This window comes from Ambystoma mexicanum, chromosome 11 (assembly GCF_040938575.1).
Source record: "Ambystoma mexicanum isolate Mex_15411 chromosome 11, UKY_AmexF1_1, whole genome shotgun sequence".
NCBI lineage: Eukaryota > Metazoa > Chordata > Amphibia > Caudata > Ambystomatidae > Ambystoma > Ambystoma mexicanum.
In genome coordinates, this window is record NC_090934.1 from 1,176,824,681 (window position 1) to 1,176,849,858 (window position 25,178).

Sequence of the window (25,178 nt, forward strand, 5' to 3'; positions counted from 1 at the left end):
TGATGCGCACTGATCCCTCCTCAAGGCTAGGGAATGTCTCTGAAACATTACACTAGACAATGCTAGACTCACACACGGGTGATGCGAGCGCGCATATATGAAAAGGGAGATAGAGCGGGTAAGATGGTGGTCTGGCTGGAGAGAAGAGATGAGGGACGCTGACACGTCAGGGAAATAAAGAACGTGCAGAATGAGCTGGTACAGCGGGATGCTGACATAGCAGAGGCATTCGTGAGCTATTACGCCACACTCTGCCAATGTCCGACTTGCCCGGTGGATCTCTCTATATTAGAAGACATTATAACCCCCAAACTATCTTAAGCGCAAAAATGACATTATAATCCCCCAACTATCTAAAGCGCAATGTGCGCAGCTAGACACGGATCTCGCTGAGACGGAGATAGCGGAGGCCATTGCCCAGTTGCTTTCTGGAAAAAACACTGGGTCCCAGCAGCCTCCCGGTGGAGTCCTGGAAGAAACTGGGCGGGGAAAAAATGTCAACCCTCCTCCATAAGAAGTTTCTCCACTGTAGGGACCAAGGTGCCCTCCCAGCAGACCTGCGCAGGGCCAGCATCGTGGTCATCCCCAAACCAGGAAAACCTCCTGAACTATGTGGCTCATACAGGCCATTCTCGTTGATTAACAGGGAAGCCAAAATTCTTGCCAAACTCTTGCTACTAGATTACTGGCAGTCACTCCCTCACTAGTTCACCCTGACCAATGCGACTGTATGCCTAATAAATCGCCCTGTTGGCCATTGATTTTGAAAAAGCGTTTGACTCAGTGCTATGGGAGCGCCTTTGGGAAACCATGCGCTGAATGGGATTTGGTGAGAAATTTCTGGGGTGGGTGAGACTATTATACGAGGCCCCACAAGCAGAGGTCAGGGTCAGTGGTTGGCCCTCTAGGCCCTTTCCACTGGGCGGGGGAACACAACAGGGGTGTCCCCTGCCCCCCCTATTATTCGCATTGGCTATCGAACCTCTGGCCCTGTGTCTCCAACAGACTGATAACATGGACGGGCTTCCGATGGCCGGACGATGGGAAGGACAGACTTTCTCTGTACGCTGACGATCTTCTGATATATCTAGGGGTCCCAGCCCGCTCCTGTCCAGTGGTCACGCAGATGCTAGCATGGTTCAGTACATTTAGTGGGCTACAAGACAATTTCGGGGAATCTATTCTTTTTCCAGCTAAAGGGGGGGGGGCACGCAATACCACCGGATTGCCCATATAAAGTTGAACTTGATTGTTTCCACTACCTGGGGATTCGGATCTCGATAGATCTCTCATAATATATTCCCGCGTAGTTACACCCGATTTCCAGCCGGTCTTCCGACAATGTCCGACACTGGATGCTCCACCACATTACTGGGTAGAGCAGCCCTGTTCAAAATGTTGGCATTACAACGCTTTTTATATATTCTCCAAAATGCCCTGCTCTGGATTCCCGATTCAGAATTTCACAAGATAGACAGCCTCCTCAGAAAACTTATATGGGGTGGAGGTCATCCACGCATCGCCCTCAGCACACTACAAAGATTAATATGGGAGGGGGTTATAGGCTTGCCACACCTCCCGTCATACTACTGGGCAAGCCAAATGTCGGTGGTCAACGATATGTTCCATGGTGACCAAGAACTGTTCCATGGTGACCAAGAACTCCCACACATTAAAGCCGGGCAATTGGGGATGCAAACCTCCTGCACAGACGATGGCAGCTCACACTGCTATAGTATGGAAGAAGGCTCACAAACATATTGGGTGGAAAAACAGGGTTACCCAGATGCAACCCCTATGCAATAATAGTAGCTTGCCGAAATTAACAAACCACCGACATGGCCGAGATGGGTTGAGGCCCAGATCATAGTTGTCGGGGATATTCTCATTGAGGGCCACATTGCTCCGTTTGAGGCACTGCAATTGAAATTTGGTCTACCTGAAACAGAACATTATTACAAACAAATCGTCCATGCACTGCGCAGACACCTACCCTCACTCGCAGATACGCCTCAATGTATCCATCTACAGCGCAACCTTTTGGTGGAGCACATACCTACTAAAGTCACCTCCACTCTATATAATGCTATAATGGCCTTTGCTACTCCGGAACTGGCCAGTCTTAAAATGAAATGGGAAGCAGATGTAGGCACTATTGATCCGGAAGATTGGATATTGGCCCTAGTGCATCCACGGGAGATAGCAATTGCTGCCAGACTTCGCCTGATACAATTTAAGATTTTACATAGTCTATTACCCCAGGGTTGCGCTATACCGATGGGACTGTGCTCCCAATCCGAAATGTCTACGATGTATGGAGAGTGAGGGTACCTTCATACATATTTTGTGGGAATGCCTTCGAATTCGAAATGTCTGGCTGCAATGCTGCAACAAACTGTCTGATATTTTGGGGAAAGAGGTACCAATGAATCCTAAACTGCTATTGCAGGGGATCCCGGAGGAAACCATAACCAACCGATAGGAAAAACTCTTCTTTTCCACGGCAGTCGGACTGATTAAACGTAACATAGCTCAATGGTGGGGCTCACCCGAAAGTCCAGTTTTGGCTCAATGGACTGCGGATATGGACATGTGTGTGGCAGCGGAACACTGAGTATATACAGCACGCGGATGGTCCATAAAGGCTGTAAAAATCTGGGGCAAATGGGAAGAGGGTAGCTGATTGAGTCAGCCTGTGATGTCGTGGTTTGGGAATGGGTGAATTGATTTGATTTGACATGCCTTGATCTGTTTTGGCCTGTTTTTCCTTAATTGCGTTGGGGTTCTGTTGCTGTTGGTTGACAAGACAACATTTGATGGGAAGTGAATGTATGTATTGTTTTTTGTGTTTATAAAACAATAAAAAGAGATATTAAAAATAAAAGAAGAAAGTGCTTTTGAGCTTGGGGAAGGGAACCCAGAGCTCCTGTTGAGTATTGTAAGTTAATTAAGCTTAGGGAAGAGAACCCTGAGCTCTCGTGGAAGTTTGTGAAAGTAACAGAACATTGTACATCAAGAACAAGTGTGTTTTGGACTTGGGGAAGGGAATCCCAATGCTAGGCGAATTAGCTGAAACAAGCATCTACTGGAACTGTATCCTGAACTTGGGGAAGGGAGCCAGAGGTAGCTCCACATTTGTTTGTGGACACTGTTTAGTTAACTAAGAACATCCCTATACTGTGCTTAGTATTGGACGTTAGGGCAAGCATAGGTTTTGACAGACCGCTTTTTGGTTTGTACTTACAGACGCAGACTTTTCGTAGTTTATTTAGGTTGTGAAACCCTACCTTAGTCAATAGGGCAAGATAGGCGTTAAACCAACCCAAAACTTTTTTTTAATAAACTGTTACTCTTGTCTGTCTCATCTCCTGATCCTATGCCTGTCTCGCAAAGGGTGGAGAGGAAGCAGTGAGCTAGGCATACCGGAAAGCATAGTCTTTTGAATCATGAAGCATGCTTTCGGGCAAAACCCGGAAACGATACGGAATGGAAGAAACATGGAAAATATGGTTTTAGAGCTCCCAATTCACTGCAACACTGTGTTGAAATGTTCAGATTGAAAGTCATTAGGGAACGGACACCAAATCAGGCTTCCAAATGGTGGGAACGAGAGCAAATTGTGACACTTAATGGCATTTCCGACTTTGGGGTGTGAATGACGGATTGTGAATTACACTCAGGAAAGTCAAAAAGAGGTAAGTAAACATGCTGTTTCTTACAATAGCTGCACATTATTATGTTTATTGACTCAATATATCTAAAACACCTCTCCATACAATGAGATTTTGCTACATTTTTGATTTTGGGAAGACCAGCTGAAATACCTGGAATTTTAAATGACTTTATAATTCCATAAAAATGCAGCAAGTAATGGCAAAGAATGCATCCATATTGTTTTGATGAGACACCCATTTGTTGTAAGGGAGTGTGCTAAACATATTGAACAAAATATGAAACCATCTAACATCATTGTGTAACACCATCAGGTCAAGATGAATTTGGTGGGCAAAATGTCCGGACTGTGATTAACACTGAAGACACATCATTGATAGAGTATGCCCTAATAATAGGTTTTATATGGCACTGTCATAAATGAAATGAAGGACAATGGGGTCATTGTTGGAGTTCATTTAAACATGGTGTTGGATGCTCATCTGGACACATTTGGAGTACAGTGCATAGCTAGAACACCAGTCGGAACAAAGAATGGCTTCCCTTATAAAGGCAGCTGCATTGGTAATCTATGGAGAGTGTACCATCCTCAGAACTGTGATTATTCCTTCTACTCCGTACGCACAACTCCATTAAGGAGGCCATTTATGATTTCTGAAAGCCTAATGGAAAGTGTAATACACGCGCTAATTGGTGAAATCCTAATAGTTTTGCACCATGCGGTTATTTCACTTTGCTTAAACAAATTTTTATTTGCATCTGATTATTTATGCTTATGTACTTGAGTATATATTTAGCTGATTTACAATGTTTACTGATCTTGCTTGTCCCAGGTCGATAACCAGTTGCCCGGTGCGATGTTCTCAGCAGTGTTTCATCCCGTTGCTCCTCCGAAATCCATTGCTTTAGATTCAGGTATGTCCAATCCTTATACTTTTTGCCTCACCCATTTTAATTCTGCTCTTGACCACAATATAGTGTTGGCACACAGGACTCAAAAAATTGTTCAGTCCATCTTGTTAAATCTCTTCTTATTCTTATGAAAACTACTACATAATGTTAGGTTAGTGCTTTGTCAATTAGATTAATTTATATATTTGGTTACTTGGTACTAGAGTTTGGATCGTGAACTTGTAGAATAGTAAAATACTTATGGGAAGTGCAAATAATGTAAGCTTATGTATATGAAAATCAGATGCTATTTCACTGTTCGAAGTTGATGAATCCAGTTAGTTGTACTTATATCCATAAATTAGTGGTAGGTATGGCTGAGCCAAAATACTGTGTGTGTGCTTATCTTTGCTACGCATCATTGCCTGGGATAATTTACTCCTACATATGTCTTGTGGTTGTGAAACAGCTTTGCATGTGATTATAGGATTTTAGGTTTATGAGTGTTCTATTTCCTCGTACTGTTGCAGCGCATACGTTGGTAGAGTGTGGTGGTTGCACGTGATGAGCAAACATGTCCATTTCTCTGAATGGCCCTCTTTACATGTCGTGCCACCTGATGTCTCGGACTCGAACAAGGGATGTATGGTCATTGATCGAAAAACCAGCTGGATCATAGTGTCTGTACGCTAATAATTACAATAATATCCTGTTTTTATATATCGTTTTAGGATGATTCCTCCTCAGTACTTTAATAATAGGTGTTATTAATACTCAGCTTTTCATGGTACTCAATTTATCAACTCTGAAAGGGTGAAGGGCTGAATGGTCCTTGTTGGAATTCTGTTCTGCACACCAAACACAGAAGTTACAGATGAGATGTTTGCGCACTGAGTTATCTAGCCAACCTGAATGACACATTAGGACTAGGTCAGTCAGCTGTAGGTCCTAGACTAGTTTGTGTTGTGCAGCAGGGTGCTTAATTGGTGGATTTTTGTCTGTTCTCTTCCCTTGTTCTGATAGTCGTAGTTGTGCTGTAGTCTAAATGTTGAGCAAATCTTTGATTAGCTTGCCAGCGAAATACCATGACCCTTGATAGTCACATTGTCTGTTGTGCTGTGAGTGGATTGTTTGCTTGTTTATTGATTTTATATGGCGCGCCAAACCCAAAGGTAACAGGGTGCTACAGAGAACAGGAAACAAGATTACTTAAAAGCTTAGTTACGAGACACAGTATAAGCATATACATTACATCAATTACATTGCCAGTGTCGAGTATAGGCATATACTTGACATCACGACAAGTTACTTAAGGAATATACATATGTTCAGTCAGGTTAGTAGGTAAGGATTGGTTCGTAGTTAGTTTGTACTGATTGTATCTTAAACATTCTGAAATGGTCTGTTAGCTTCCCCAAGAGGTTGGTTGTTGGCTTTTGAACTTTCTTAAGTTTTCATTTTGAGGGTGTCCTCTCTTTGTAAGTCTGGGGTCTTCGATAAAATTCATAATGCTTGGAAAAATACACAAACTGCATATTTCAAAGTTGTGGCCAATTAATAGATTTTAGCCTCACTGGGATGCTGTAGATCACTGGAATTACTTGTCCTTCTGCTGTGTTGCTGTGTAGTGTCCAAAGTATAGAAATGTGCATCTAGAGTAGACATTAATATGGCTGGGGCAGTCCTGCCATATAATGTGCATTGACTGGTGATCTATTCCATTAAATCACCCATGTCTGGAAAACACATTTTCTCTGGGAAGGGTGGATTTTGTTGTGTTAACTCCTTCATTTACTTTATGGGCCATGCTAGCAAGTGGGTACTGGGGCAATTTCATGGAAGCAGTTTGCAGGCTTTTTAACAAAAGACTGTGTGTCAGGGCATTTATAATCCCAACCTGCACTCAATTACAAGGGCGAAGGGCCGACCTACTCCGTGAATCCCACTCGGGGGTGGGGGGGGGAGTTAGGGAGATGGTAGAAAAGCACCCGTCCCAGTTGCTCTTTCTGGGTTGTGTGAGCAGGAGCCTTGTGGCTTGAGAAGACCAGAGAAAGGCAGAAGCAGCAGGGGATGGAGACTCGAGAGGTGGGCGTAGTGGAGAGCAGGAGCAGGTGGCCAGAGTTAAAAGGGTCAATGCAGAGGTACTAACATCAGATTACGATAATGAGCAGAAGCTGGGGGTGGCAACTAAACAGGAAAAGGGGGCCCTGACAACATCCTGGGTTGATAGTGACATAAGAGAGTGAAGGCAGACACGAGGAGGTGAACAGAGAGAGAAAAGGAGTTAGAGGATGTTGGAATTAGCGAAAGAACAGAGGAAGTGAGACCATCAGAAGTATGACACTGACGGGAGAAGAGAATACAATCAGAATAGGGCAGTGGAAGTTTACAAACAGGGGTATAAAATGAGTTTGTAAGACCGAAGGAGAAGGATGTGGCCATCCCAGAAACTGATAGTGTCACAGGGCAGTAAACTTGTGGGAGAAACCTGTTGTGAGGAGACTGAGGAGAGATATCTTTGAGGAGGAAGTACAAGCTGTGCAAAAGATGGCTTACGAAAGGAAGAGGGAATGCTATCGGGAGGGGAAAAGGAAACGACACTAGGAACATCTGGTAGTATGGAAAAAGACCGGGAGGAGGGAGTAAGAGAGGGCCATTAAACCTAGTCACTTAAAACAAGTAGGGTCCATGCATCCAGTTGTGGCCCTTGGCAGGGCCAAAAAGTGGGAGGGGGTATGAACAGTGGTCAGAGAGTTTACAGTGCGCTCATTCAGGTAGGGAAAGGAAGAACAAGAGAAAGCCAAGAGGGATCTCTGTTTCCCATCTCTAGCTCTCGCTGTGTCTCCTTGCCCCTCTTATGACAGTTAATTATGCTGTACAAGTTCCTGGAAAGCCTGCAACTAGCGCAGAAGAATAAGGGCTTGGGACACTATAGAGCCTAAGGGAGTGAGGTAACCCTCTCAAATTGTTCAGACAAGGCTATTAGATTTGGAGATTGAGAGGGCAAACACCCGCACAGGAGACATTTGATCACAAGGATGTTTCCAACGGATATAACCCAAACCCCTCTGAAAACAGAGTCATCTTGATGTTTTTGTTTGTTTAGGGAACTTCACACCTATTTTGAGTTGCCAAATCTTGTAATTGGTAAAAAATAAAAGATAGTAACAATTAGATACTTTCTTGGCTTCCATCTTGATCACAGCCAATATACTAGCACCTTCTTTCAACAATTTCAGCTGGAACAGCCTCTGCATGTCTAAGGTGCTCAACTTAATACTCTAAATGCACAATTCATTGGCATATTTTGGCATGTGGGGTGGAAAGTCCAGACATTTCTTCTAAAATGTCCTGTATTTCTAGGGCATTCATATCTCTCTCACCCCACAGCTGTGCTCCATTTATAGCAACTACATGTTCATTGGCTTTATTTATTTTATTTTTATTTATTGTTTGGCTGTATGAAACAACCTTTCAATAATTACAAAAATGAATAAAAACATATCATAAACATATTACAATTCAATTCATCAGTATATAACACTTTTCAACATTTTACGCCTGGCATCCAATGTATATAAAACATAATAGCAGCATTTTTTGTTCCATCACCTTCCCCTCATAAAAGCATTCACAATTACTTTGGGTATAATTCATTTAAAAAACCTGTTGTTGCTAATCTAATTGACATTCTCTTTGCACCAAAAATCAGTAGCCATAATTCTTCCATATCGGTTATCATTTGCGCTTTAAAGCAATGGAAATAGTATTTACGACGTATAGCATATAATGCAGGACAGTAGGCGATGACATGTTTCAACGTTTCTGCGGTATCAAGGTCCTTACAAAATCGACAGATGTTCTCACTGGCATCTATTAGTTTTCGTCTAAATAAAATATCCTTTGTATGCCACAAATTTAGACGAAAACGAATATAGTCATCTCTAAATTTTGGAGATGGATATTTTAAGATATAAGATTCTACACCTCTAAATTTTTTGTGGCCAAACTGGGCAATGTTCCAGTCTTTAGAGTGGGAACATTTTTCCAAAGTATATATCCAATCTTGCCGATACAGTTTAATTTTAGCTTGCGTCGGATTGTGGATTAAAGTATCTAAAGAGATGTCCGCATCAGAAAGAATGTTTATAGCTGTATTTAACCAGCATTTTGGGTATTGATGATCTGAATATAGTAAATATTTACCCAAAATACAAGATATATCTACACATTGTAATGACAGAATGCATTTTCTCAACAGAGCTATCAATTTCCATGCAATAGTACTATATAACGATAGCAGCCCTAATTCAAAACGAATCATTGCAATGGGGACACAGGTAGGCAAGTTAAGAATTGAGCGCCAGTATTTACCCTCCAATCGATCCCACACTAAACGGGGCAACATCGCTACAGCTTCAGAGCCATACGAGATAATGGGTTTTGCTTTCATGGAATAAAATGATATTATATGATTGCACGTAAACTTTCCAAACTTATATAAAATTACCCTAGATTGGGAGATTAGGGTTTGCAGTTTCAATTCAAGTTCTTTTTGAAACACTTTATCATTGTTACCCTGGCTAATCATAATACCCAAGTATCTATATATTGAAGTTGAGAAAATGTGCTCCTTTTTTATATACCACTTGAATTGAGAGTATTTTGTCATTTTACGATTTTGGCACATCATAATTTGAGTTTTCGTTAAGTTTATAGTCATGGCATTTTCTACAGTATACTCCGATAACCCATTAATTAAACGTTGCAAACCTGCCGGAGTTTTTGACAATAGAACAAGATCGTCTGCATAAAGGATCCATGGTATCTGTTCTTGGTCTACTTTGGGAGCGTCAGAGTTAACATTCTGAAATTTTTCACCCATATCAAGGATAAATAGGTTAAATATAGTAGCCGCCAGGATGCATCCCTGCTTCAGTCCTCGATATGTTAAAATGGGAGGAGTTAGCATCCCATCGCGAGTAAGACGGATATGAACTGATGTATTTTCATGAAAGATAGAAATTAACTTGACCAGTGAATAAGGGCAGCCCAATAGCAGCAGTTTATGCAGCATTAGATTGCGGTCTATAGAATCGAATGCTTCCTTGAAGACTACAAAGGCAACGAATAACGGTTGCCTTTGCTGACAGCAGAGAGCCTTGATTGCAGTCAAGGAGACGATATTTATAGCTGTTCCCTTACCAGCCACAAATCCTGTCTGAAACCTATCTCTCATGTTCGATGAGTTGATCCATTGTTGGAGATCTCTTAGAATTAATGAAGCAAAGATTTTCCCTGGAACATCTAATAAGGCGATTGGCCTATAATTTGCGGGGTTTTGTCTATCGCCTTTTTTATAAATGGGTACAATCAATGAAGTACACCACGATTTAGGGATCTTTTGGGTAATTACAACTTGAGAGAAGATTTCAAACAGGATGGGAGCCCATAAATCCGGAAATTCTTTTAGCATGGCATTAGAGAGCCCATCAGGGCCTGGAGCACGGGATCTACTAGCTTTGTGAATAAGATAAAGAATATCGTCTATTGTAAAAGCTATTGAGAAGGGTCCCTCAAGTTTTACAGAAGGTACGCAATTAGTAGGAGGGAGAAGAGCATAAAGACCAGCAAAATGGGAGATCCATGTGGAAGAAGCAACATCAATAATCTGCATTTGACATTGGGTGGTGTTATATGTGTCTGTTATTAATGACCAACATCCTGCAGAGTTTTTTGTCAAAACTTTAACCAACATTGCCTCACCATCTTTTTGATATAATAGCGAACGATAAGTTCTTCTCCAATTCCTATGTTTGGTCTTAATTGCTTTAAGAGCAGCCCAGCGCTGATCAACTGGTAGAGATTGGACCGCTTTCTTATTTTTTCGAAATAGAGCTTTCGCTTTCTGCATATCTTGATTGTAAGAATGAGCTGCAACTGAAGATCTTGTTATCTTAGTAGAACCAGCAAATTGATACATTAGCTTTGTGTAATCAATATCAGAATTCTAATCATTTAGCAAGGATTTACATGATATTTTAAGACAATCTGTAAAATGCAATAGTTTGGTACTGGACCATCGTAAACGGTTTCGACCAGGATTTACATCAATAGTACCTTCCATTGTTATAGAAGACACAAGTGGAGCAATTCCTTGATCACCAGAGTTCAGTGGCCAGTGGAGATGCAACATATTATGATCACTAGCCGAAGATGGCAAAACCTGAAACCCCTTCAGGAGATGGAACAATGAACGGCTGACATAAATGAAGTCAATGGTAGCCACAGAACTACCCCTTTTCCATGTCGGGTGGGGAAGGGAGTCCTCAGGAAATGATCCATTCACCATGAACATATCTTTCGACTGTATAAACGCATTCCAGCTTCGTAATCGATCGTCGGATAATACTTTGCTATTATTTAAACAATGGAGATTTAAATCTCCCGCTAAAATTATGTGCGATTGTTTCTTGTATTGGTATATTTTTTCCCATAAGCGCTCAAGAGAGCGCAAGTAGGAAACGGTGGAGAAAGCAGCTGGATTCCAATATGTATTAATCAGAGAATACTGACAATCGTCAATAGATAGTTGGGCTAACTGGATATACGGGGTCAAGGTTTCATGTGAGATAACACACTCATGGATGGAGTTGTTTTCAACATCATCAACAGACCAGACATTGGGCGGCCCTTAGTAGCAGAAATAGCAGGATTTAGGATGGGATAATAACCATCCCACGACGGGCAGTTAGATAGCCATGTTTCCTGTAGTAGTATAAAATTGTACTCTCTTAATTTAATGGCAACATCAGAAAAAAGATGTTTGAAGCCTCTAGTATTCCAGCTTAATAATGAGAGTTGCTTACCAGGGGAAACGTTAAGCTTGAGAGGCAGAACACCGACATTTACACTGTTGTTTGCATTGTGAACCACTCAAATCCGCTTTAGTAGAGTCGCCCAATGTTACTTGTGCATCTTTACATGAAACCGAAATAGCAGAGCTTCTTTGATGGTCAATAGCTACATCAAAACCCAGATCCCACAAGGCTGAGCGAGCGGCCCAAAGAGTATTTAAAACCACTCTTGAGCAGAGCCAGAGCCGCACTAAAGACAGGTCATTATTATTTAAGAATTCAACTTGTTCGATGTCACCCGAATTAATATCCTCCAATGCATATATGTCACCAAAAATGGCTAAAAGGCTAGCACAATTCAGATAATATGAATGATACGGCAAGGGCCTACATTTAATAATTAGTGAATGGAGATTTTTTTTTCCATCAGGTTTTTTCTGTCTATTTTGAGTACTCTCCGAATTCGTAGTGGGTATCGCATGGGAACTTACCTGTTCAGTAAGGCCAAACGGAATTTGCTTTAAATTAGAAGCAGCAAATAGAGTTTGTTTTAGATTAGAAGTAGCAATAGATGAAGGTAATTTCTGCCCGCCTTCATCACATGTAGCAGCACTATTACCAGAAGTCTGGTGATATTTTAACATGTATTGTTCAATGGCTGAAGCTATGATACAATCTAAGGTTGGAGGCATGGAGGATAAATTACATTGATCCATTTTATTCTCAACCGCCAAGGAAGGAAGGGAAGGCAGCTGTGGTACAGATTTTATGGTAGAAGGCAATCTAAGTTGAGATAGCTTATTTGCTCCAATTTGAGAAAGAGAACTATCTTTAAATTTAGATCCATCAATGATATTAGTTTCAGCTAGAGGAAGTTTAATACTTTTAGCGTCTAGATAAAGGTCTATTTCTTTGCGCAACTCTGCACGTTTTAAACACAATTCAGCATCCAATAGATCGTTCACTCTTGGAGCAGTGAATCATTTCGGGTGATTATCCAATACAGCAGATTCATTGTCAATCAAGGCCACAATGTTATTTAAGGGCGAGTGTTCAACTGAAAGTTGTACATTTACAAGCCCTTTTAGACTTTTCTCGGCAGCGATTTTTGCATATTTATCCCGTACTACTTTAGCAGCCATGGTCATTTTATTTTTGGCTGGTAGCTTTAGCCCTTTCAAGAATGATTTAGCAATAGAGGAGGGAATATGCTGCTTTTGTCGATTTTTTGTTTTCTTTCTTAAGGGGCTTGTATCAGTCTGTTTAGCAGGGGCAGCACCCGAAAAAATTGTAAATAGTTCTTTAGGAGATTGTAGTACATTCACTGATGCTGAAGGCAACACAATATTAGCTAATGGACATACAGGAGCACACTTCTGAACAGGGGAATGAAGTTCTCGAATAATATGTGGGAATGATGGTAGGGTAAACTGGGCAGATGTAGCCGTATTTTCCATGGCCAATTTCGGTTTCTCCAATTGATTAAATGGAGAATCCTTGGTTGCTTTCTGCTGTAATAATTTAGCAGGAGGTAACTTTGATTTTTTAGGAGGAATGAGAGTAATGTCATTTAATGGTTTCAACTGTTGTAAACGTAACTGTGATTGCCATCTAATTAGTTTAGTAAGTTGTTTATCCTGGATTTTAAGTTTTTCATCCAAGGTCTCACATAATTTAAACAATGATGATATAGCCAGATTCATAGCATGCAAGGTGGTTTCAATTAGTATTGTGGAAGACAGACATGCAGTAGATGGAAGTGGCGAAGAAGGCAGGGGCATTGAAGGAAGAGGGATGGGTTTCGGTATGATATGAGACCGTCTGGGAGTAGGCGCTATATATGAGGATACTGACATATGTTTCTCATCATCAGAATAAATGTGAGAGATTTCAGGTAGTTCGTAGTTTGCCTCAGGCGCCACATTATTATCAATAAAGGATGAATTAGAACAGTGATCAAGTTCGTCTTGATCCTTTATAGACTCGTCAGCCAATGCTATAACCGTAGGATTAAAAGATGTACCACACATAGAAGAAATACACGGAGCAGCAGGAGTTAATAAACAATTTGACCCAGGTATAACTAAAGGCTTGCTAGTGGGCATAAAATTATCACTCCGCGGCAACGGTGTGATCACTTCTTTTGTGGCCTGTGTATCTTTGTCACATGTTAATTTTCTCAGATCAGTATTGGAATCCGGCAAAAGGGCCGGTTGTATTGGAATTTCGCTATCCTTCAACATTGTTATATCTGAAATAGAGCACTTGGATTTAGGCTGCATTATGGCAGATGGAATATCAGGTGCAGCAAAATTACAGGGCAGATCACTGCTACATACCCTTTTGTCTTTACCCATAGTGGAGAGCATCTCCTGTATATCGCGCGACGCTACTGTTGCTTTAAATCTTGCGATTTTAGGAACTCGGGAAGCTGAAGCTGAAGCCGCATGCGGATGCGGCGTACTACCCATTACTTTCCTTTTCTGAGGAGCAAGAGGTGGGGAAGATGGAACTGCCGCCAGTTTGCTTGATCTAAGATAGTAAAAGCGTCGGCGCATTTAATACGCCACCCAAAAAGCACTTGAATTAAATTTCAGTTAAAAAGGGTGAATTTGTTAATGTTTTTAAAAGGGAAATAGAATAAAAAAAGGCAGACTTTGGCGCCACACGCAAAGTGCTACACAAACTAATGACAAATGTATTAATAACTTAAATGAATAGTATTCTTAGTCAATACGCAGTTATGTAAAATCTTTTTTTTTAGAAGTGGTCACATTCATCCGAATAGGCTAAGGCAGCTGTTCAGTTTTCAGGGAAGGGAACGCCCGACAGCTTGTGGAGCTGCCAGAGTCCGACTCTCCACCCCAAACCCTGAGAGCTAATAGAATACTTGTAAGTAAAGTTAGCAGCTGAAGGCCTCAATCCAGGTTACTCACAGGTCACAGCCAAACAGCAAAACAGCGGTTCCAGCCCTTACTGCTTCCAGGGCTTAACGCTGCAAGGGTGGTTAGGCCGGCAATAAATGCTGGGAAAAAGTCACGTGATTAAACACGTGACTGCTGCAAGATCTGCCTCCTCCAGGAAGCAGGGTTGATCCAGCAAGAGCTCAGCTCGCAGTGCTGTTCCTGAATGGAATGCTGCAGTCAATGGTAAGCGTTCACGCTACAAAGCAGTCCTGAATGGCCAGCTGTTCCCGTTGTGGCTCTGTTTAAGCAACTCCACTACTCAGTTCTAGCAAACCAGTATGGTCAAGAAAGTGACCAGGGTGCCCAGATCACCAAAGAAGGTTTCTGCTCTCTGGAACGTCTTTGCTCGCCACCAATTCTATTTCTACACAAGAAATCGTAGGACAAGGAGAGCGACTTCCCAACAATCAGTTTACATCTATCTCCATACACGACTTTGGGTTTGCCATATGAGAACCAAACACAGTAAAGCTCCGTGATGTTTCACACGAGAGAAAACAGCCTCTCAGAATTTTACTTTGTCATCGTGAAGCTGCACACAAAGGCTGCAGTATACATGTTGTTATCTCACAAGGCAAGGAAAATGTGAGTTGCCGAGTAAATTGAACGTAGTCATAGAAATCATGAAACTGAAAACAACTGAAAACAATGTTTAACAGATACTCATCCTAAAAACTCTTTATTCTGTTTTGTATTTGAGCAAATCAGTGTAGTGTCACAGTTTGGAAATTCTGGACCAAGAGGTACGCCAAGACCATATGCTTTAAGTTTAAAATTTTTATCAGGGACTTGTGGTAATAGAGGAGACCAGACGCCAGTTGTTGCTGTTTTAAGGATTTATTTACTTTCTCAGTTATATTCAGTTTTCTCTTGGGTTCTTCACCAAATGTTCCTTTCAGGGTTGGTCTATGGCAGGTGTACAGCTGGCTCCTTCTGGCCAGTGTCCTCCTTCTCCTTATGGTTGCCAGTCTAGTAAACCCAGTAGAATTGTGGGCTTTCATCAATGGCGTCTTCCTCCTATGAGTAAAAAACACATAATTACACAAAGTATCCATCTTGCTTGAATTTATATCGGGCGGTGTTTCTTGTATCCAGTCAGCCTTGACTCTGTCCATTTTCTTTGTTTGTTATTCTATAAGCCCCTCCCCCTTTATGGCCAATTGCATCCTTGGACACGGTGGCCATGATGCCTTCCTGCTCCGTGGTCCATTGGTATGTGGCACTTTCCCTGTCTATACATCTGCAGAACTTAAGTCCTTTCCTCACCCACCCGCAGGCCTCTTGTTGCTCAGCTCCCATCAGCACAGGGCCATCATCCTCCACCGTCTTCATCTCACCATTCGATCCAGGTTAGACTATGCTCAGTCGGAGGGAAGGGGTCACAAAGAATGTCATGATTGGTCAGTGTGGTTCACCTACAGGTAACCGATCATCCAGACCCGGGCGGGAGGATCTGATGCAGCATCCGTCCTTCTCCACCGGGTCTGTGGTACTCCCACCAATCCCGAAGCCTTTGGTTGTTTCTACAAAGACTGTGGTCCCTACACGTTCCCTCTCACAGGACTGTATATCAGAGCAAGCCAACTGAAATATAAAATAAACAGGATGTTCTAAAAATAAATATATGGCCACCTTCTCAAATGTCTTATAATGACTTTCCTAATCTCAGGGTGAGTGATCAGGCTTTTGAATCTCAGCCATCACTGTTACAAAATCCCAAAAGAGTTACCCCACTCCTCGTAATGATCCAAGATATACAAACCCATTCTTTTGCTCTTTTGGACCTAGGTTCAGGTTTTCGGGGGCCCTTATGCCAAATCAGGCCTTGATGTTCCGCAGGACCCTCAAAGTTCTCTTGCAGATGGTGTTTGGGTCAGCCAGGATTGAGGCAGAAGGACCAATTCCTACTAGCCTTCTTTCCTGACTCTGTTCTCTCAACCCCCTCTATAAACTGTCACTAGGCTCTCTGACTTGAGCTGGGACCTTCTCCCACCTTTTACATCTGCCTAGGGCCTGCCCTGGCCCTCTCAAACCTCCTACCTCTATCTCACTCTTCCTCTCTTTTCAATACCTTAATAAAATCCTTATCTCTTTTCTCTAGCGTTTTCTTTTTTCTATTCCATTCCTTTTCAACCCCTGGCCAATTTACTTCACTTTCCTCATCTGAAGATGTATCATTCCCAGTCTCCCCTCTCTCGCCTCCTATCCTACTCAACTTTCACTGTCTCATTACTACCACCTTGGCCTTTTGTCACCACTATTCAACTCCAATCAACTATGGGTCTTACTTTCTTCCAACATTCTAATGTTACCCCTTCTTTCAACACAACTCCAGGTTTTAGTTCCTCGTTGCTTCCCTCTGCTCGTGTCTCCACCTGCCACTGCACTCCTGGTTTACTTCATCCCAGATGTCCCCTGTTCCAATTACCCCCTTCCTCTCCACTGCTGGTGCAGCTTCCTCCCTCTTTCCCTCCTTTCTTTCCCCTTTACCTCTCACCACTTCCTTGTCTTCTGTAATGAGCCCCTCCTCCTCTCTCCTGCTGCCATCTCTCCAGCTCTCTTCTGTAACACTTTCCTTTCTCCAGTTTCCTTCAGATTCTCTGCACCACCTCTCCTTTCCAGCAATCTTCCCTCTCCAGCCTTCTCCAAACAGGAGCTACTCGATTATGTCAGTTACCACACTGGACTAAACTGCCAGGCTTATATAGTAACAAGCCCCTTCTCTTCAGCAGCAGACAGGCCTTGTGAATACTTGTGGTGCTGGAGAAGATCACTGCAATGAACGCTGCATCAATTGCGTGGCCACCCTTAAATGCCCCAGGATGCCCTGCGGGCTCCATATGATCTTTATTGAAAATAAGATAACAAAACTTTCCTCTACTAAATGGTTATTTTCATGAATTAAATAACTTGTGAGATCACTGCATCGGAACGGAAACTGAGAGTCGGCATGCAGTGTTCCATATGACTCTTGCGGCCCTCACCTGTAACGCTCACCTGAATCCCTCGGAGGCGCAGGTCTGGGCTGGGGGTTCTCGGAGTCTTCTAGGGCCACGCGCAGGCCTCGAATGCCACCCTGGAAAGGCCCTTTCCTCACTGAGATCTTGATCTGAAGGGTGAGGTGTCTGCAATTATGAGAGCAAGGGGTTAATAAGGATATATAAGCCTGACTGGGCAAGCTGACTCCCCTTCCTGGTACTCCCCAAGTAGTTCGTAGGCTAAATGTGCTCAGCTTATGTAGGTGAAAGCGGAGCTCTCCATCCTGCGTCTGTGCAGGGGCGCCGAAGCCAGTTACTTCACTGGTTAATTGTCCAGCCTCTTGGTTGCAGAGGATGAAGATTTGGAGCTAGGCCGTCGTTAGCAGCACGAACGGCGGTTGCTTGAATATGGAGGTCCGGAGAGCGATGGAATGGCGAAGGTATTGCAGGCAAGTAAGTAGAAAATGTCAATTCGAAGTTAAAAGCACTTCTTAATGTCTCTTCTCCTTTTTCAGGTTGCAGAAGCAGCTGGGTAGAAAAATAGATGTCGAGGAATGCGCCGAGGAGTGAGAAAGATGAGAGCTGCCCAAAACACGTGCGTATAGATGGAGTTTTGTATTTCTTAATGATGTCCTTTTGTTTTGCAGATGCGAGTAGCAGCGTCGGCGGAGGCGAGAAGAATGCAGCGCAGGTAAGGAAAGTTTCACGGTGGTTTACTAACCAATGTCCTTTCTTCCACAGGGTGCCGAAAAATGGAAAGCTGCAGCCCGTGGCTTGAGATGCACCGATGGACTGGGTAAGTGCTGCGCTGGTTTTTATCTCGTGCTAACCTGGTGGTGTTTTCCCTTCTCAGATGCTGCAGAAGACGAAGATGGTATTTCAGAAGGTAAGATTACGGATTTCTCTTCCCTGGATGCAGAAGTTGAAGATTCTCTGGAGCTGACACGGTGAGCATCCTGCTGCTATTGCAGAATAACGCGAAGCACGTTGCTCTGATCGGGCGTGGTTTAAATAGTCCTACTGGAGTGCTGAGGTGTCTCCTTCTACAGCAGCCTCGCCCAGGTAAGAAGTCCCAGCTTCCAGAATAGTTCCAGTATCCAGTCCCAGGGAGTGGTGCTGGCCACACCCAGAAGGTAAAGTAGTTCCAGCCATGGATGGATGATGATTTCATCCTGCAGGTGAGTGAGCAGCATGGTCTGCAGCCGGTAGGTCCACCCAAGCACCATTCCTTACATCATGAGCCCGGCACGTCCTGTGCCGGGACTGGGTCCCCTTATGAGCCTGGCGCCACTGGCGCCAGGACAAGGTCCATAAGGCCCCTATGGGAGCCGATGAGTGCCTGGAAATGAAGTTGTGACCCAGCTTCCGAGGCAGTTGGGCTAAACCTGACTCCTTGGAGGCTGCGGTCATGACATCACCACACTGGGGCTACTGGTGATCCGCACTGCTCTTTTGCGCAGATGCACCTTCAAACAAGGCCTTGCCTGATTTCGTTCAAGAAGCACCCCTCCACTTGCAGCTGCACAATCCTGATTGGCTCAGGAGTTCCTGATAGGAAAGGACATCTGCTGGCAGGCGGAAGCCGGCCCATAAATCAAAGGCCCTTTATCTAACGTTCCTGTCTGACACTGTCCGAGCCTGGCTGGGCATGCAGCCCCCCTTCTCGTCTAACTACCTCAAGGCTGGCATCACCTTGCTGACACTTTACCCGTGTGCTCCTGCACTGCAGCACCCGCCCCTTCTGCAATTCATGTGAGTCCTGACTGTCACCTCGATACCTGCACCATCTTTGCTGTTTTTTGCCTCTGCCTCTTCAGTCTTTGTACACCATGTTCAATTTGCTCTCATCCTGAGCCCCCACCTCCACTACCTCCATTTTGTACTGCTGTGCATCTGTCATCTATGTCACTCCATTCTAAAGGTGTTTCATCCTGCATTGACTGCCTGTTAGCGTAAAATCAAATTTAGGTGTGTTTTCATACTGCATTGACTGCCTGTTAGTGTAAAATCAAATGTAGGTGTGTTTTCATCCTGCATTGTCTGCCTGTTAGCGAAAAATCAAATTTAGGTGTGTTTTCCTCCTGCATTGTCCTCCTGTTAGCATAAAATCAACTTTAGATGTGTTTTCATCCTGCATTATCTGCCTGTTAGCGTAATATTTCATCCAGCATAGTTGCGAATGTTAGTGTGGAAATTACTTAGGTGTGCACATGTCCTATACTATTCTGTGACCAGCACTCTTAACGTCCATTTGGCCGCCTGTGTGCTCGTTCAGAACTTGCAGTGCAGCAGCAGCACCATCCCACCCTTTTTTCTTTACCTCTCTACCTCTCGCTCCTTCCAGCCCTGTGATGGCACTCTCCATCTCCCCAATCTACTCCAACTGCTACACTATCACCTATCCTCCCTCTCACAAAATCTGGACGTAAAAAGCATAAAAGAGACCTCCTCGCTGCAAACCCTGGCCTCCCACTTGCAGACACATATGTCAGTGCTTCCTCCAAAGAAATCTTCACCGACATCCTTTTTTCTGTCCCATCTCCTGACTGATGGACCTCCCATCTCATGTTTCCTCTCTCCTCTTACTCCTCCAGTTCCAGTAATGGTAGTACAAAGTGGGAAGTCATCCTGGCAGGATTCTTCTCTTTTCGTTGCTGAATTAATGTCTACCACACAGGCACAATTTTGGTTCAAGGCCTTTAGGCCAACCTCCTTCTGTTTGACCAGATCATACCGTTTCTCATTAACTTCCTTCCTTCTCCTGCCTTTCCCCCTGCTACCCTCCTTCTCTGCCACCTCTGACTGATTGTTTCACACCCCTGTATTCCACTACGAAAAACTTTCAAAGCCAGTGATTGTTTCCATCTGGTGACACTCAATGCATGCTCAGTCAGTAAACATTCCACTGATATCTCCCTTCTCCTTGAGGACACTGTCCTGGACATACTTGCACTCACTGAGACTTGGTCCAATGCCAGCTCAGTCATTTCCTTGGACTCACTTCTTTCTGAGGGCTTTAAGATCACCTCCAAGCGACGTCTTCACTGTGCAGGCGGTGGGGTTGCTTTAATCTTCCCTGAGTGGATTGCTACCTCCATCCTACCAGCTCTATTCATCCTTTGAGAGCCTAGTATGCAAACTGGTCATCTTTCCCACCACCACTCTGACCATTGGTACCATTTATCAGCCTCCAGGCACTTCCTCTCTGTTTCTCTCTGAGTGGGCTGATTTCTGTTCCTCCCTACTCTCTACCACCACCAACCTACTGCTCCTGGGTGACTTTGAATCCCCGTGAACAGCAACCTCCCTCTTCATCGACCTATGCTCCTCCCTATCCCTCTCCATCCTTCGCTTCGGTCCAACCCACTCTGCAGGACACACACTGGCCCCCATTATCACTCCAATCTCCCTCTCGCTACTCCCCAGGTCACCCCTCTCTTCTGGTCTGACCACTCTCTTCTCACCTCCCACAGGGTCCCTACGTTCCCATGACAACTCCTCCAATAGCCATGCCAACCTCGTTCACGAACATCCAGCTGATGAAACGAGTGTCGGCTGCTGCCTTCACCTCCACCTTCATTCCCCCTTGCCCCACCAACTCTGACAATATCGCTGGCTATGCCCTTAGCAACTTCTATCTCTCCATAATCAACACCCTTGACATCCTTTCCCCAGTCATGATGATCCGCCTGAAACCTGCCTCCAAGTGTAACACCTGGTACGACTCTGAACTTGCAGACAAAAATGCAAGTGCAGGGCTGCTGAACGGAAGTGGTACATTTCAGGCACACCCTCTGACAAACTGGCCTGCCGCCTGCTCCAGAGACAATACAGACATTCCATCCGTGCCCAAAAAAACCCCCCACATTTACGCACTAGTGTCTAGTGACTCCAACAACATGGCTGAACTCTTCAAAATCTGCAGGGAACTTGCCAACCCAACCGCAGTGTCTTCTCCCCTACGCCTTCCCAGGCCCTTTTCAATGCACTCACCGCTCACTTCACCTCCAAAACCCAGGACATGCTGAACAGCCTTGTCACGCACTCTTCCAAACCATCCCTCCCCAAACCACTCACCCTCCTTCGCTCCTGTCTTCCCAGCAGAAGTCACCATAGTTATCAACTCCATGAAGGTCTCTTCCAAACAGGTTACCCCATGCTCTTCCAGAACCATCAAGGAAAAAATCTCCTCTCTCGCCACTGCTCTTGCTGATCTCTGCAACCACTCTTTTGCTACTAGTTCTTTTCCATCCTCCCTCAAGCACTCCCTTGTGCGCCCCCTCCTTAAAAAACCCTCTGCAGACCCTTTCTGCCCAGCCAACTACTTCCCCATTTCCATCACCCCCTTCCTGGGGAAACTGCTTGAGAAGTTGGCCCTCCCACAACTTAACTCTCATACCAAAATTGTTGGCAATCTTCACGACCACCATTCTGAATTCCAAGCATCCAGAGGCACGGAAACTGCTCTTCTGAACACTCGTGAAGAACTGCTTTCATCCCTTGATTCCAATTCCCCTGCTGTCCTTATCCTCCTTCATCTCTCTTCTGCATTTGACACAGTGAACCATTCCACCCTCATAAAAAGGTTCCATGATACCTGTTGGTATCTCGGAGCAGGCACTGGACTGGCTTACTTCCTTCCTAATGGACAGTTCTATCAAAGTCATACTTGGCTCTTTCTCCTCCTCCTACTTCCTCCTCCACCTGTGGCGTCTCCCAACGCACCAGGAGGAATCTAGACACTAAAGATCAACAAGCCAAACAAATTTCAGGCTCTCTTGCTGAATTAGGATTCAGCCAAAAAGTCACCCATCCCACCCACATCAAAGTTAGAACTCTAGATTGCGTGGCAGATTACAACTGTAATGCCACAATCACAGCCATCACCTCTCAAGTCTGGACAGACCACCACCTCCGAGCATTCTCCTTAGAAGCTATAACCCTAGCCGAGAATAATACCCCACTGGCCCCCGCCATACCTACCAGAAACAAAAAAAATATTACAGCTGAGAAACTTGTTCTCCTAATATTACCAACACAAAACTCCCTTGCAGATTCATCTGACCCTTCACTCCTTGTCGAGGAATACAACAAAATCATGTCTGCAGCATTAGACTCTATTGCCCCTTAAAAATAAGAAAGAGTAAACCAAAAATGCACTTGAACTCCTGGTTTTCTCCATACCTCAAATCAGTGAGACTGGAAACAAGGAAGAGTGAATCCGCATGGAGACACCACCCGTCAGACGCTAATAGAGCTAACCTTATCAAAACATATACCCATTATAAAAAAGAAATGATAATAGCAAAGCAAGACACCTACAACAAGAGAATCCAGCAAGCTAACTCAAGCACAAAATAATTATTCATAATTCTAAAAGAACTGGAAACACCAATCACCGAACCAGACACTTGCGTGTAGGATAAAAATTGGTGCACCAGTATTCAGAAAGCCTTAACTAATAAAGTAGCCACCCTACAAGATAAGATCTCTAAAAAAAAAAAAAAGAGACCTCCTCCACTTACTCACAACGCAACCCAGCAAACCCACATCCTCACACCGCTTCAACTTCTCCAAAGTGTCCATCCTAGAGGTAGAAAAAATCATCCTCACCTTAAAACCTTCCAACTGCCACAGACACCCTTGCCCTTCCCAAATCTTCAAAGATGCCGCGAGAGACTGTCCCCTTCCTGCTTAAAATTCTCGATAGGGTTGCATACCTCCAAATTCAGAACTACCTTGAACACAACCACCTCCTAGAAGTCTGACAGTCTGGTTTTAGACCCCAACATGGGACCGAAACAGCACTGATAGACCTAAAAGCCCAAATTGACACACTTAGGGACAATGGAAAAACCGCCCTACTACTTTTGCTTGACCTCTCAGCAGCGTTCGACTTGGTAGACCATAAAGTCCTCTGTAACCACTTAGACACAGCTGCACACTTCTCACCTGAAGCTATAGGGTGGATACAATAATTCCTAAACAATAGGACTATGCACTTCTTCTCGCCCTCGGCCGACCCCATTCCCATCACATGCAGAGTCCCTCAGGAGTCCTGCGTCTCACCCACCATGTACAACATATTCACGAAGCCCCTTTTCGATGATCTAGATGATCTGGGTATCACCTACATTAATTATATGGATGATACCCAGATCCTCATACCGTTGACGGGAGATTATGACAAGGATTTGGCCTTGGTGAACAGGGTGTACCTCATCTTCCAGGCATGGATTGCTGCTCATGGTCTATGCCTGAATGATGACAAGACAGAACTCATCATCCTCGGCACCACCCGCAATCTTAACAAACTAGATCTTAAATATTCCAGCTTCATTATTGATGGCAATACTTTTAAAGTAGCCAAAGAAGTCAAAACATTAGGCCTTTACCTAGACGCCACCCTCTCCTTTACCAAACAGGTTAATACCATGGCCTCAGCCACGGCCTACACCTGTAAATTAATCAGAGCTGCCAAGCCTTTCCTTTCCACAAGTAGTTGTATTACATTGGCCAGAGCATTCATTCTATCAAAGTTGGATTATTGCAACGCCCTTTACCTGGGGGCCAACAAATACATCATCAATAAAATCCAGATCCTACAAAATAATGCCCTCCGTGCGGCTCTAGGCATTGCAAAGAGAACTCCTATCTCAGAGATAAGAAGAAATAACAACTGTCTCACTACCAGTGACAAAATCGTTCTAGAATCACCCTCACTTACACACAAATGCCTAAATAATGCTGCCCCTCGCTATCTCATAGACCGATTCAAGCGACAATCTTCCAATCGCCCAACAAGGTCAGTCAACTCTAACCTTCTATCCATACCCAGATTTAAACGTTCCAAGACGGGAGGATGTAGCTTCCCAGTCAAAGCTGCTCAGCTGTGGAACTCCCTACCCCCCGACCTAAGGGCTGACCAATCATACCTTCACTTCAGACTTAACATCACTAACTGGATCAAAGTATACATACCATAGTCTCTTCGACCGCTGCCTACTCAGCCTACTTTGTATATTACACTCTTATACCACCTATCTTGACCGCCTGTACTCTCCCTTCTTTTCCCTAGGTATATACTCTGGTCCTACTAGGCTCCCTTTGTACTTGTTTTATCCTCCTTATGTTAATTTATTTGTTCACACTTGTAATTATCTGCACAGTACTGCAACTAAGCTTACGCCATCCTCACTTCCTTGTCTGTTTTGTACCATCTCCTCCCTGATGTATATACTCTTGGATCACTGTACATTTGTACTTGCACACTGTATCCTTATTTGATGCTGTTTATTTTTGTAATTACTTGTACAGCAATGTAACCAAGCTGAAAACTTTCCCTACTGCTTCGTTGCGCCCTGATACCCTCGGATCTGGTGCGCATTATAGATAATAAAACAAAACAAAACAAGCCATTCTTTTGTCCTGGCTCTTGCTGGCACGCCTCATTTCCTCCTTTCCCCCAACTTCCAGTGCTACGCTGATGACACACAACTATTCAAACTTCATACGGACGCCCATGCACCCTCCTTGATCTCTGGCTGCCTCTCCGCCATCCAGGCATGGTGCACTGATAATGATCTCTGCCTCAATGCTAGCAAAACAAAGATTCTTCCAATTGGGTCCCCTGCACCATACATCTTCCCTGCACTCTGGTCTTCTTCCATGGGCTCTCCCTCTGCCCCTTCCTCTGAAGCCAGAAATCTCAGCATCGTCTTCGACTCCTCTCTATCATTCATCCCTTATATTCAGGACATTGTCAAGAAGTCCCACTTTCAGCTCTTACTCTTACGTCCCGTCCCCTTTCCTCC

At 44.0% G+C, this 25,178-nt stretch overlaps 1 protein-coding gene across 4 annotated transcripts in view; it reads left to right on the plus strand.

Annotated features, from left to right (window-relative positions):
- VPS13C (vacuolar protein sorting 13 homolog C) overlaps nucleotides 1-25,178 on the plus strand; it is a 5,236,720-nt gene that overhangs the window by 4,136,254 nt on the left and 1,075,288 nt on the right. For all 4 annotated transcript variants that reach the window (XM_069624493.1, XM_069624490.1, XM_069624491.1 and 1 more), the window contains one exon: nucleotides 4,506-4,587. In XM_069624493.1, coding sequence (XP_069480594.1) covers nucleotides 4,506-4,587 — 82 coding nt within the window. The remainder of the gene's footprint in view (nucleotides 1-4,505; nucleotides 4,588-25,178) is intronic.